This window comes from Dreissena polymorpha, chromosome 3 (assembly GCF_020536995.1).
Source record: "Dreissena polymorpha isolate Duluth1 chromosome 3, UMN_Dpol_1.0, whole genome shotgun sequence".
NCBI classification, from domain to species: domain Eukaryota; kingdom Metazoa; phylum Mollusca; class Bivalvia; order Myida; family Dreissenidae; genus Dreissena; species Dreissena polymorpha.
In genome coordinates this window covers 64,575,798-64,590,441 of record NC_068357.1, presented here as the reverse complement: position 1 = coordinate 64,590,441, position 14,644 = coordinate 64,575,798, and the positions used below count along the sequence as shown (strand labels likewise).

The window sequence follows — 14,644 nt, the reverse complement described above, 5'->3', positions numbered from 1 at the left end:
AAAAAACGGGACTTAATGCATGTGCATAAAGTGTCGTCTGAAATTAGCATGTGCAATCCGCACATGCTAATCAGAGACGACAGTTTCCGCTATATGGGCTTTTTTGTTTGAAGGAAGTCTCTACTTAACGAAAATCATGTCAAAGGCATAAAGTGTCGTATCAAAAAAGCTTTTGCGGACTGAACAGGTTTATCTTGGACGAAGCGTAACGACATTTATTAAGACCCGTTTTCCCAGAGCCAGGCCAATAACAATAATGAACAGGTTCTTTTATATCCTTCAAACTAATATTTTTCTTAAACCTCTTATCAAAACTGAATTACGTTAGGCAATGAAACGCACAGCCTATAATAATAGATCAAGAGTTGTAATAAACCTATAAATCCATTCACAATGTGCGTTGTGGCCGCTGGGAGATAAACCGCACAGTGACAGCACACCTGAATGACGCACTGGGCACCTGTCTTGTCTGTAAGTGGATTTATAGCGCAGTTTAAAAGTCCATTCTTTGTTCATCAATACATTTTTAATTGTTTCATTGTATTTACATTAAAGAGCAACATAAAAAGCGCAATCCTTAAAAATGATGTTGATGTTGGTCAATGATTGTAGACACAACCTTTCAGGCTACATTTCAGAAGTCTAATATTTGAAACGATCGTATCGATAATATTTATATTACATTCATTTATTTATATGCGCTGTAACGAAAAGGTCTAATGGATACATAGCATTCATTTTCAGATGCATCGCCTAGTTAATCATACTCCACCTCTTTATCCACCAGAACAACACTATGTACAAAAGTCTGGGTAAAGTTATAAAAGAATCAGTATATGCAATGCTTACCTATGGTATGAGTGTTTCATTTGAGTGTTTTTGTTTCCATTGAAACTGTTGAAAACACCCGATTAGTCACTTGAATAAAACACATATGAACAAAGATTCAAGATAAAAAGTACATATTTATGTATGAAATTATTGGCTTTACACAAACGTTTACTCAGTTTCGACACATGGTCCTAAGTTTTTCAGATTGTAATACCCGGTAAGACAAAAATTGTAAATGCGTTACAAAGGAATGCTCCTATATTCAGATGATTGTTTAAATGTATCAAAGAAGATATCTTACGCAAAAATAGCACAAAACATGGTCCTCTGCTAGCAATACAGAAACTATTTTACTTGAACAACTGTCAAACATTGTAAACGCTAAATGATGAATAAATGTTATGTGGTTTGCGCTCGATTCCAGGTTGGGTCCAACGTTGGCTTTTTCTGTTTCGATATCTTGTTTGTTTCGTCATTAAATCTGCCATGTTGAAACAGTCGAACACATGCATCATCATAATGCACAAGTCTGCCCAAAAGTCTCTTTCATATGAATTTAGTAAGTTAACTTTCAGACCTGGAAAAATTGGCTATGAAAACAGACGCACCTATGCATAAATATGCAATTTAACACTTGGTAATTTGATAGCTTTTAAGCTACAAGTAAAACACTTGATCAATAGTATAATGTGTCAACAATTAGGAACTCGATTCTCTTGCTGTGCCCATTATTGCAAATTATGCTAATTATCAAAATCATTTCATACAAATTAGTTATTATAAACAATAGTTGCATTAATATTTGAAATATTTTGAATTTAACCTAAGATTGGTTTACGTTGACGAAATAAACACCTGCTAAACACTGTGCATGTTGTTTTGTTAATGAGATTATCATAGGTTATTAAGTACAAATATAGCAGTTCAGTATTTAATTGCCTTTCGATTTATTAATAGGTAAAACTATCGATATTTTTACTGACAGTTAAGTAAATATTTGGAATGATTTTTCCATTCGGATTTGTTTGTTGTGCGTGCTAATCAACGGTCAGTGGTTTTAAACGTAGTACAGACAGAAGTTACATTGTTGATTTAAGTTAGACACAGCATGTGTCAAATCGAGTTTAAAGCTTAAAATGAAGTGTCTCTTTTGGAATTCATCATGATCGATGATTTATATATATAAATAAGACTCAATTATTTCTTAAGATGCATTATGGTTTGTGGATGCTTATTATATTGCAGGGCTATTATCTTAGACAGAAGTATTCGTGTAATGAAAGTTTTTATTGGGCGGTCTTCTTATTAACAATGTGGCGAATGCATGAATCGTGTTTATAGACATGCATATTAAACTAGAAGAAGTACCTTGATGTAATGGACTTGCGTTAATTAAAATGTAAAGTGCACTTTTATACGAGTTATTAATGAGAGATTAATATGCTGCTTCAGAAATCATATGAAAAGACGGATTTAAAATGTGCTAATGACACATCAATATGCAATAGAAATATTACACGAATTAATGATGCATACATTGATTTAGATAGGCAAATCTTGGACGTATGCTATTATAGTACACATTTATGTGAAATATCGATGGCACGATGATCATTTCGCTGACTTCAGAAGTATTGTTTGAGAGCTTAAAGAACTTTTTAAGTCTTGTTTTTTTTTTAAATGTCTTATTCAAATCAACGTTTATGTCATGTGTTATGTCGCTTTGGTCCTTGAACACAAACTTTGAAGTAGGTGGAATAAAATGAATAAGATATTATCAGCCGTTATGGGCCTGAATGAATATGGTGACATAAATAAATGTCATTTGTAAACGCGAAAAGAAATTAGTGGTCTGAATGCTAATAGCTGGCGACAGTAAGCATTTTCAAGCACTTAAAAATCATTAATATGCAAACAAGCAATTAAGAAAAAAGTTATTAGTCTAAATGCTCGTGTGTTTAATAGAATTTGGATGTTGATTGTTATGTATTATCAAATGAGAAATTCTAACTTAATTAAAAGAAGTGTTTTGTGGACTTCTTAAAGCACACTTACCCGTCTATTTGTACCTTTGGTTGTTAAGCGTTTAAGCGAAACAAAGATTATTATGTGAATGATATATTTATTAAATACGATTCAAAATCAAGATAACATCTGAACAGAATTACTTTCTTTTCAACGGATTGACATTTCGAAGTGGTTTACTTTTTCGGACCATGTATTGAAACACTTGAAGTTTGAAAACATTCAAGTTGAAATATGAGACATTTATAGCACGTTGTTCAATATTGGCCTGTGTTTGTGAGCGAATAAATGTCACTTCGCATTCGGAGGAGCGATTATCTAAGAAATATAAAAACATCCATTTCCGGCATCCGGCCAAGATAATTGGAGTGTCGGTGAAAATTGAGAAAATATCGACTCGGCGCATTATTGAACCAATGGAATATGTTAAAATCTGAAAAACGAGAAAGGTTCCTGTTGAGTTACGGCGCAGTTGAATTAATGAATGCTTTATAGATATTATCTTTGTGGTCATTTGAAATCGTTGTTTTCCGCATGATAATGTAATAGGTAGGGCCAAGTATAATCAATGACCAAACGGTTGGTAACGATTGCGCTGTTTACATTGAGCGCTTATGCAAATAGTAGAAATCATTGTAAAACATAGACGCATGATACACTGTTGAGTGGGCTTGTTGACTTGGAACATGAAATTATGTGAATCAAAATAATCGTAAGCGAGCCATAATTTTGGTGGCAGTTATCAGCAATTTACACTACGTTTACAGAATTCCAGAATGGGATGGTGGCTTATTGCGTTGATGGATGGTATGTGAATGGTTACTTTGTTTAACAAATACGCTCGTTTACCGGCTGTGTTCAAAAGGATGCTTTAATCAACATCGCTATTGGTAATAAGCATTCATATAAATTTAAAATAAATGTATGCCGCCGTGTTGAACTTAAATTGCTCAATGGAACGTGTTTAAATAAGCGCGATACAAACACTTTTTTCCGGACTTATTCACCCGATTTACGAACGTGATTATGAAGATTGCTGAGTAAACATTACTAAAAAAGGTTCATATGTTATTAGCACCTGGGTCAATTACAAGCTATATCAACACGTGTTTCTTGACAGGGACTTAATCTACGAAAGGATTATAATAATAGTCCTGACCTAAACATTTTGTTAAATGGCACCTGTATGATTAATTGAGAAATAGAACATGCTGTTAATGAGGATTTACTGTAATTGTTTTGTGCTAAGAAATCTTAGTAGATCCCTATGTCAGTGTTAGTGTCAACCTGTTTTCTATAAGGAGGCCATACATGAAGAATGGACTTCTGGATATAAAAAGTCCATATCGTTGGCATGTTTTAAAAAAGCGCATGATATGATGACAATAACATATATCAAACCTATACATTAAAAAAACATCACTTTTGACAAGTTTCTGAATTCGGGACTTCGCCATGAGTAAATCCTATCTTCACGTTCATCTACCGAGAGTTCCGATGTTCCGGAGACCACTTTCGGCTAGAACCGGAGATTCCAGAGCAGCACCGAAGCTGAAGGATACACATAACTTGAATCATTACATAATGATCACTGATGACATGCTAGACGCATTTAAGCAGCGAGTTGCTAAGTCTAGTAAAGTTACTTTAAAACTTAATAATGTCAAGTACAAAGAGAGAAAGAAAACCATGTCGAAATCACAGTTTCCTTTCGTGACTGGGGATAGACGTCGAGGCATGCATGGAAAATGTTACTCAAGCCTCGATTTAAAAGACGCAATAGCACATCGCCCAGTTCGCGTGTTCGTTGACGATATCACACAATGTTTTAGCAGGAGCGTGACGTTAAACGATGTGGACGACAACGTTAACGTATTAGGAGGTGACGTTTACAGCGGATCTCACAGATGGCGCTCCAAACATGTCGAACTCGCATCCCAAGTACACAGGTGTAATATGCATTTTATGTTTACTATTTTAAAATTTATGGCATACAACATATTTCCTTATAGTATTACTTATGATAGTTTAAGGAACAATACTTTAATTGACTGGGAAATTGTGAAAGCCATATGTATTTTTTGTAAAATATGTAAATATATACATGTTTCTACCAAACATAGGATATAAACATATAAATTCTGGCGTACCTCGAATGTTTTGCGATTAATAAAACAGATATTAATCGACCTTTCATGCAACGCAAACATATGCAGTTCTTTAACTTATATTGTTAAAAAATATACAAGTTAACAGAAAAAAGTGCGCTTTTAACATTTTTGAAATTTTAAATAAATTAGCAGAGATTCAGCAAAAACTGGCGATGTATTTTATAGTAAATGTTATTATTCTATAAAAATATAAAGTGCAATGACATATGTATCAAGTTATCTTAATTTAATTTTACTGGTTGAAAAACAAAAAAAACTTTCGCAAGCAAAATAGTGATGATTCTTATTTCTTCATATACAAAATATGAAAAACGTGTATTATTTGGTCCATGCTAAGATGTTTTAAAGTAATACGTTATTAAGAATATTATAATCATTATATTGATTAAATGAAAAAAATCTTATTTGGTTTCAATATCACGATTGACATTTAAATGCTTTCAACATGTATTCGAGCCGCAGTTTGGGAAAACAGGGCTTAATGCATGTGTGTAAAGTATCGTCCCATAATAGCCTGTTCAGTCCGCACATGCTTAGCATGGAAACACTTTTCGCATGAACGCGATTTTTTTCGTTCAGAAGATACTATCTTTAAACAGTTTATCCAGAGAAAGGCTTAAAACATGTCGGCTTTATCGAGATGTATGTGTTTTCAGCTTATTAACCCCGGTAATGTTTCGGATGGTCCGTCGCTTTACTACAGTGCCGATGCACAGTGTTAATACCAGGTGAACCGCCGTGACATAGTTCATCTTTTGCAAATTTACAAATTTATTTGTAAACCAGTGTAATTTACACTCCCCTCCTTATCTGTGAATATGGAGTAACGTATGCATGACAATACATTCTATCAGTCAGCTCCATTTATGCCCACGTGCTTTGCCCGGACCGTTCTAAAACAGTGATCTCAGCTTTATTCATTTAAAAAGTGTTTCTTTTGACGAATTTCCATTGATCGTATAATGCTGGCTTACGGAAACAGAAAGTGTTATCTGGAAAATGTTTATTTAGTTTCATAATTACTATATTTTCCTACATCCAAACAAGTTTTTGGAGATGTGTGTGTGTGGGGGGGGGGGGGGTGGGGGTGTCTTAAAGAAATAACAAAGAATAATTTTACTCTTATTAGCTGTTGGAGCCTAATTTCCTCAAGTTAAATTATACCTCATTCAATAACTCCAAATGAATTTTATTAACAAGCTCTACAAAGTGTTTGCTATTTACCCAATTACCTGCAAAACAATTATAATTTGTAAGCAAGCATACCAATTTACGTCAACTGAATAAATTGCAGCCTCAATTAATTTACTTCTATTCATACCATGTCAGTTAACTTGCCCCTATCATTCAACCCGTATTAATTCGCCCATCAACAATGTCCGCGATAAATGCGATTAGTATGAAAACCTATCATTCCTATTCAGAGAGCGTGGTTAAGTATACGTATACTTTTCCCATAAAAGCTGTCATTATTGTGATTTGGAATTAATATACCCGACGTTGTCTGTTTGTGATCCAGAGACGTAGCGAAACTGAAATAGAAAGACATGGAGTCACATAACTAACCATACATAGATACAGGCGGTATATTCGTCTTAATAATGTAACTACTTTGCGTAAAGTGATTTTTGGATACCAGTACACAGAAATGTAACTTTATAAGAATGCACAAGAGTGTTATAGCTTCGGATTAAATTAAGTACATACAGTGGCATTTCAGTAAAATGGCCCTGATGCGTCAAGATACTTACGGTTTTGTAAACACTGTCGTAGTTCTGTGAAATATTTCATTACTACTTTTACAATACAGAATAATCCTCATCGTCTCTATCCTATCGTCTTATATACCAGCATATCCTATCGTCTTATATACCAGCATATCCTATCGTCTTATATTCCAGCATATCCTATCGTCTTATATACCAGCATATCCTATCGTCTTATATACAAGCATATCCTATCGTCTTATATACCAGCATATCCTATCGTCTTATATACAAGCATATCCTATCGTCTTATATACCAGCATATCGTATCGTCTTATATACCAGCATATCCTATCGTCTTATACACCAGCATATCCTATCGTCTTATATACCAGAATATCCTATCGTCTTATATACCAGCATATCCTATCGTCTTATATACCAGCATATCCTATCGTCTTATATACCAGCATATCCTATCGCCTTATATACCAGCATATCCTATCGTCTTATATACCAGCATATCCTATCGTCTTATACACCAGCATATCCTATCGTCTTATATACCAGAATATCCTATCGTCTTATATACCAGCATATCCTATCGTCTTATATACCAGCATATCCTATCGTCTTATATACCAGCATATCCTATCGCCTTATATACCAGCATATCCTATCGTCTTATATACCAGCATATCCTATCGTCTTATATACCAGCATATCCTATCGTCTTATATACCAGCATATCCTATCGTCTTATATACCAGCATATCCTATCGTCTTATATAGCAGCATATCCTATCGTCGTATATACCAGCATATCATATCGCCTTATATACCAGCATATCCTATCGTCTTATATACCAGCATATCCTATCGCCTTATATACCAGCATATCCTATCGCCTTATATACCAGCATATCCTATCGCCTTATATACCAGCATATCCTATCGTCTTATATACCAGCATATCCTATCGTCTACTTTACCAGCATATCCTATCGTCTTATATACCAGCATATTCTATCGTCTTATATACCAGCATATCCTATCGTCTTATATACCAGCATATCCTATCGTCTTATATACCAGCATATCCTATCGCCTTATATACCAGCATATCCTATCGTCTTATATACCAGCATATCCTATCGCCTTATATACCAGCATATCCTATCGCCTTATATACCAGCATATCCTATCGTCTTATATACCAGCATATCCTATCGTCTTATATACCAGCATATCCTATCGTCTTATATACCAGCATATCCTATCGTCTTATATACCAGCATATCCTATCGTCTTATATACCAGCATATCCTATCGCCTTATATACCAGCATATCCTATCCCCTTATATTCCAGCATATCCTATCGTCTTATATACCAGCATATCCTATCGTCTTATATACCAGCATATCCTATCGTCTTATATGCCAGCATATCCTATCGCCTTATATACCAGCATATCCTATCGTCTTATATACCAGCATATCCTATCGTCTTATATACCAGCATATCCTATCGCCTTATATACCAGCATATCCTATCGTCTTATATACCAGCATATCCTATCGTCTTATATACCAGCATATCCTATCGCCTTATATACCAGCATATCCTATCGTCTTATATACCAGCATATCCTATCGCCTTATATACCAGCATATCCTATCGTCTTATATACCAGCATATCCTATCGCCTTATATACCAGCATATCCTATCGTCTTATATACCAGCATATCCTATCGCCTTATATACCAGCATATCCTATCGTCTTATATACCAGCATATCCTATCGCCATATATACCAGCATATCCTATCGTCTTATATACCAGCATATCCTATCGTCTTATATACCATCATATCCTATCGCCTTATATACCAGCATATCCTATCGTCTTATATACCAGCATATCCTATCGCCTTATATACCAGCATATCCTATCGTCTTATATACCAGCATATCCTATCGTCTTATATACCAGCATATCCTATCGTCTTATATACCTGCATATCTTATCGCCTTATATACCAGCATATCCTATCGTCTTATATACCAGCATATCCTATCGTCTTATATACCAGCATATCATATCGCCTTATATACCAGCATATCCTATCGTCTTATATACCAGCATACCCTATCGCCTTATATACCAGCATATCCTATCGCCTTATATGCTAGCATATCCTATCGTCTTATATACCAGCATATCCTATCGCCTTATATACCAGCGTATCCTATCGTCTTATATACCAGCATATCCTATCGCCGTATATACCAGCATATCATATCGTCTTATATACCAGCATATCCTATCGCCTTATATACCAGCATATCCTATCGCCTTATATACCAGCATATCATATCGTCTTATATACCAGCATATCCTATCGCCTTATATACCAGCATATCCTATCGTCGTATATACCAGCATATCCTATCGTCTTATATACCAGCATATCCTATCGCCTTATATACCAGCATATCCTATCGTCTTATATACCAGCATATCCTATCGCCTTATATACCAGCATATCCTATCGTCTTATATACCAGCATATCCTATCGTCTTATATACCAGCATATCATATCGCCTTATATACCAGCATATCCTATCGTCTTATATACCAGCATATCCTATAGTCTTATATACCAGCATATCCTATCGTCTTATATACCAGCATATCCTATCGTCTTATATACCAGCATATCCTATCGCCTTATATACCAGCATATCCTATCGTCTTATATACCAGCATATCCTATCGTCTTATATACCAGCATATCCTATCGTCTTATATACCAGCATCACTGTTTTTGATCTACAGCGTATTTTACAACGGTCATTTCAGGTAAAACTATAGGAATAATGAACATATCATAGTATATATCATTGTAAACATCATTTTAATTAAGGGAAATGCCCAATATCCTATATAAAACAGGGAAATATATACAACACGGCACTAACCATTGCACTGCTAAAAGCTGGGATACAACACGGCACTAACCATTACACTGCTTAAAGCTGGGATACAGCACGGAACTAACCATTACACTGCTTAAAGCTGGGATACAACACGGCACTAACCATTACACTGCTTAAAGCTGGGATACAACACGGCACTAACCATTACACTGCTTAACCCTGGGATCAACGACTTTAAAAGGTCAATATACAGCATTTGAGGTTGAAATGCATGTTGTACCTCACCCAAAGCGCAGAGTATAGAATTAAAAATAACATAGATACAATTATGTACATACTTAATACATTTGCGATTTAAGTTTAAAAAACAAACATATACCAATTATTATAAATTACAAATGTTGAGTTACATTATTCAATGGTTTCATATTCACCAGACCAACATGGCTGCAAACACTTCTTATACATCTTAACACGAGTATAGTTGCAGTAATGTGTTTCAATGTGGGTACACTCTTATGTTGTGAATATTCATGTGAGTAAACAAAAGCACACATAGCCAACAAGCGTTAATAGCATCGGTAATAGAAATCTATATGTGTCTTGTTTTGAGAAAATTGGGCTTAATGCATGTGCGTAAAGTGTCGTCCCAGATTAGCCTGTGCAGTCCGCACAGGCTAATCTGGGACGACACTTTCCGCTTAAATGGTATTTTCCGTTTAAAGGAAGTCCCTTTTTACCAAAAATCTAGTTTAAGCGGAAAGTGTCGTCCCTGATTAGCCTGTGCACAGGCTAATCTGGGACGACACTTTACGCACATGCATTAAGCCCAATTTTCTCAGAACAAGACACATATCATTACATTTATGATGGCACTGATAATCGATAAGGGAGCATTACATTTATACTTAAGTATTATATCGCATATTTACCTAACATGTCGATCTCAATTGATTGAGCAATTAAACTGAAAGTCCAATTTTTGAAGTGCAATTCATATCGAGTATTTAATAGATAAATATAGTTATCTGTTTAGTTGATGGAATGAAATACATTGTTATATGAGTAAAAACGAAAACAAAACATTTGCTCGTTCTCTTGCATGTAAATCAATAATGTTAAGGGGTTTGAAAAATGTTCATGATGCCATCTGGTGCGTACGAATATTTCAGTGAGACTTGAGTTGACTCGAGACGTGTGTCACATGATGCGGTTGATGAATTTATAAATGGCATATCGCACAATATTAAACAAAGGTTATTTATTCCTTTGTTTGATCCGTAGTAAATTTCTTTACAATTTTGATTACTTGAATTTAATAACAATTTAAATACATTTGAAGTATAATAATAATAAACCAGCATATCTTAAAATTTTGAAGATTTAAAACAACGATAAAATGCTACATCAAAGCTTGACTACAAATCTGTTCAAAATAAGATATTTTGCAATTAAATAAATATGATGGGCACTCGACTTCTCTTTGTTTGTGAGCTTTGAGAATGTCTAAATATTAGTGTAAGTGATGTAAACAGTTTTCAAACAAACGCTACGCCCCAGCAAACGCATTACGCAGCGGGCTTTAAGAAGACCAAACTATACGTATATGATTTACAATAACAAGTGGTATTATGGACAATTAGAATATCTAAATTGCAATTTTCTTTGACGTAGGCATATTTAACCATTGATATCATAAGAAAACAACCAAATAATACACTTAATATTTTTGAAGTGCTTTCCATAGTAACATCAAGGAGAATTACATAGTGGCATATTCTGGTGAAGATGCATGTACAATTTTAACGCACAATATTCGTTTTAAATGGATAGTAACACAATAAATGTTAACGACAATGATGTTGAAGATGCATCGGACGATCTTGCGAGTGAGCTCTTTTACGCGATTCAATCAGCGGTGCAACATAAAAGATCAAAGCGTACTTTGAAACTTCCGATTATTACAATAAAAAAGCGACGCCCTGGATTTATCATCAAAGGATTTAATAACTGGCATAAACCGTAAGCTATATGAGCGCTTGTTGTTGATTGTTGGTCTCTATTTCTTGTTATTAAGTCCTTGTTTAGCTTACATTAAAGCCAGTCATTGTGCATAATTTTATTGACCATATTGTTATGGCAGCGTATCACACCTTTTTCTTTCTAACCTTAGCACAATTTAACCAATCGAGTATTAGGGTGAACATTGCGTTGATTGTTGACCTTTTTTGTTTCTATACAGGTTGAAAACTTCATATTCTCAGATTCACTTTTTGAATCTGTGCGCCTGATATATTTTGGTAATCACTCGCCTTCTTAAAGTTACCTAAAAGGGCTTAAGAACTTATGTTTATTCATATTTATGTACCAACAGGTCATGAAGATTTTCGTACTATTTTGCTTGATATTACATAAATGGTTATAGTTTTGTTCTCACTGATTTGTTTCTTACCGCTATGTGCAAAGCATTTGAATGGAAACGGCATGGGTACTGATTGATTCGTTTTCAAACTATATTGTAAACGGCTACCATAAGTTCAGACACTCAATTCATCAAAAGCATGTTGGAAATATTCCTAGCAACTGCGATTTTAGGATTTACTGAATTGGTTTAAGTGGACATGCCTATTTAATTTTCAACAGGTAAATGTCCGTTGTCCATGACATTTTGTTTATTAAGAGATAAATTGAATTAAAAAAGTACTTGTATTTTTTTAGGTTATTAAACAGGGTAAATTATTTGTGTTTCGTATAGTGGTGGTTAACATTTATTTATATTTGGTTTCGCACAGGATACGAATCAATGGCAAATGTAATTTAACAATGTGTAAAGCACATTCATCAAACCCCCTTTTTACAGAGCGAGGCTCAGCTCATATGTGTCTTGTTCTGAGAAAACTGGGCATAATGCATGTGCGTAAAGTGTCGTCCCAGATTAGCTTGTGCAGTCCGCACAGGCTAATCAGGGACGACACTTTCCGCTTAAACTAGATTTTCGGTAAAAAGGGACTTCCTTTAAACGGAAAATGCCATTTGAGCGGAAAGTATCGTCCCTGATTAGCCTGTGCGGACTGCACAGGCTAATCTGGGACGACACTTTACGCACATGCATTATGACCAGCTTTCACAGAACAAGACACATATGTATAAATGCCTTGCGACCTACCTCAACCGGATGCTCAAAGATGCGGTCACGAATATTATCGCTGAGTAAAAATCATCTGTACAACTGTTACAGTAAAATATTTGTTTTTCCAGGAGCATGGATGCCGAAGACGAAGGCAATTTTCGAGACACCGTCGTAGAAACAGTGGCGCGCGCAAACACGACCGTCACGGAGCATGCGCAAGTTTTACCGGAAATCCGTGCAGCGCCATGCCCAATACACACCAAAAGACACGAAATATATGGGGCCTTTAGCACAGACATTCGTTCCCCACGTAGACACACGCATTTACAGTTCGCACATCAAGCAAATAATATTTCTAGTCCACAAACGAAGGAAGAGAGAAAATCCACGAACGTGCGAATCCCACATCAAATTCCCCCGACGAAACCGCCACCCATGTTGCCTAGAAACATGTCATCTAAGGATTACGTCATGACATGGCTAGTTCACGGATCAGACCCATCGGAATCAAACCATTTTCCTGAAATAATTCCGAATACTATGAAATCTCCAAACAAAAAACAGAAATCAAAATCTGAATCAAGATTCAAAAGAGCTAGTATTGTGGACTAAATGGAACACATATGAAAATGTTAAATATTGTACGCACTGAAGTTTTGTTGTCGTTATGTCGTTGTTATTTTATAGTTATTGTTAATAGTATAGTTGATCATTGCAATTAGAATCAAATCATGTTCATGATCTTTAAAATAAGTTGATCAGAAGCCCGGTGATGCCGTTTTGTATGTATTTCGTCCCTGATGGACTCATTGAGTTTATTTCTCCGCAACACTGACCATTATCTGATGAAACTTTGCGAGACGATTTTTAACAGGGAATTAGTGCACTGAACAATGGAGCTACATTTCTATGTTTTGTCTTGGTGTTATAGAACTTCTCAGAATTTTCAAGTTCTTATATATTGGGCATTTCTAGATGGGTCTCGTTCTGGAACGTTGGTCTAAATCAGTAGGTCCCAATTCAGTTATATCTTTGAAGCTTTTACAATGCGAAATTTAAGCCCAATTAATGACGGAAGGACAATATCTCCCTGATAGTTGAACATATAAAACGAAATGCCAAAATGTGCATGGCATGTTGGATGGAAACGTCCCTTACTCTAGATAACTCCAGGGGATTATTTTATTATTATTTATGCGCTCACTGTGACAATATATATATTTTAATTTCACTGTTGATAAAAGTCCAAATCTGTTGGCGACACAGCCTTTCTTTCATAAATAATCTGAAAGGCCGGCATAAGGGTGTTTACGTAACAATGTTTACAACTGTATTTTTAAACGAATGAAAATGATGAGCAAATAATTGAACTAGCACTTAGTTTAGATGAAATTTGATAACAACTTTTTTTACAGCATATACGTACAACACATTCCGCACAGCAGCAGTACCGCTTTAGCACCCTGGAGGTCATAAGGCAGTTAAACATTTTGGGCCCACGATCGTGGCCCAGTACCTACTAGAACGCCAATGTTGAATCGATTTAACTCGTTTAAGTTAGCCTACTAGTGCCAAGACTAAGACATGAACTGTGACAATATCCTTTTATAGGTATAAAATGTCATTATAATACCTTGATGCCATTATGACATCATTAACTATAAGATTAACAATTTCGGAAAACAATCACTGTTGTATGTATATTTACGTATTTAATTTCGTCACGGTCTCATGGGGCCCTAAAAGTTGCGGGGCCCATATGCAGTTGCCTACTCGGCCTAATGGATTATCCGGAACAGCAGTAATTTGATACTTTAAGTATTAAGGTTACGCATGCG

The 14,644-nt window shown here is 35.2% G+C and overlaps 1 protein-coding gene across 1 annotated transcript; it reads left to right on the top strand.

The window, feature by feature from the left end:
• The first annotated feature begins 2,568 nt into the window (after positions 1-2,568).
• On the top strand, positions 2,569-14,492 carry LOC127874492 (uncharacterized). Its single transcript, XM_052418852.1, has 2 exons — positions 2,569-4,805; positions 12,935-14,492. Exons 1-2 carry the CDS (start codon positions 4,312-4,314, stop codon positions 13,416-13,418), a joined length of 978 nt encoding a protein of 325 aa, XP_052274812.1. The 5' UTR covers positions 2,569-4,311; the 3' UTR covers positions 13,419-14,492.
• Positions 14,493-14,644: the final 152 nt, after the last annotated feature.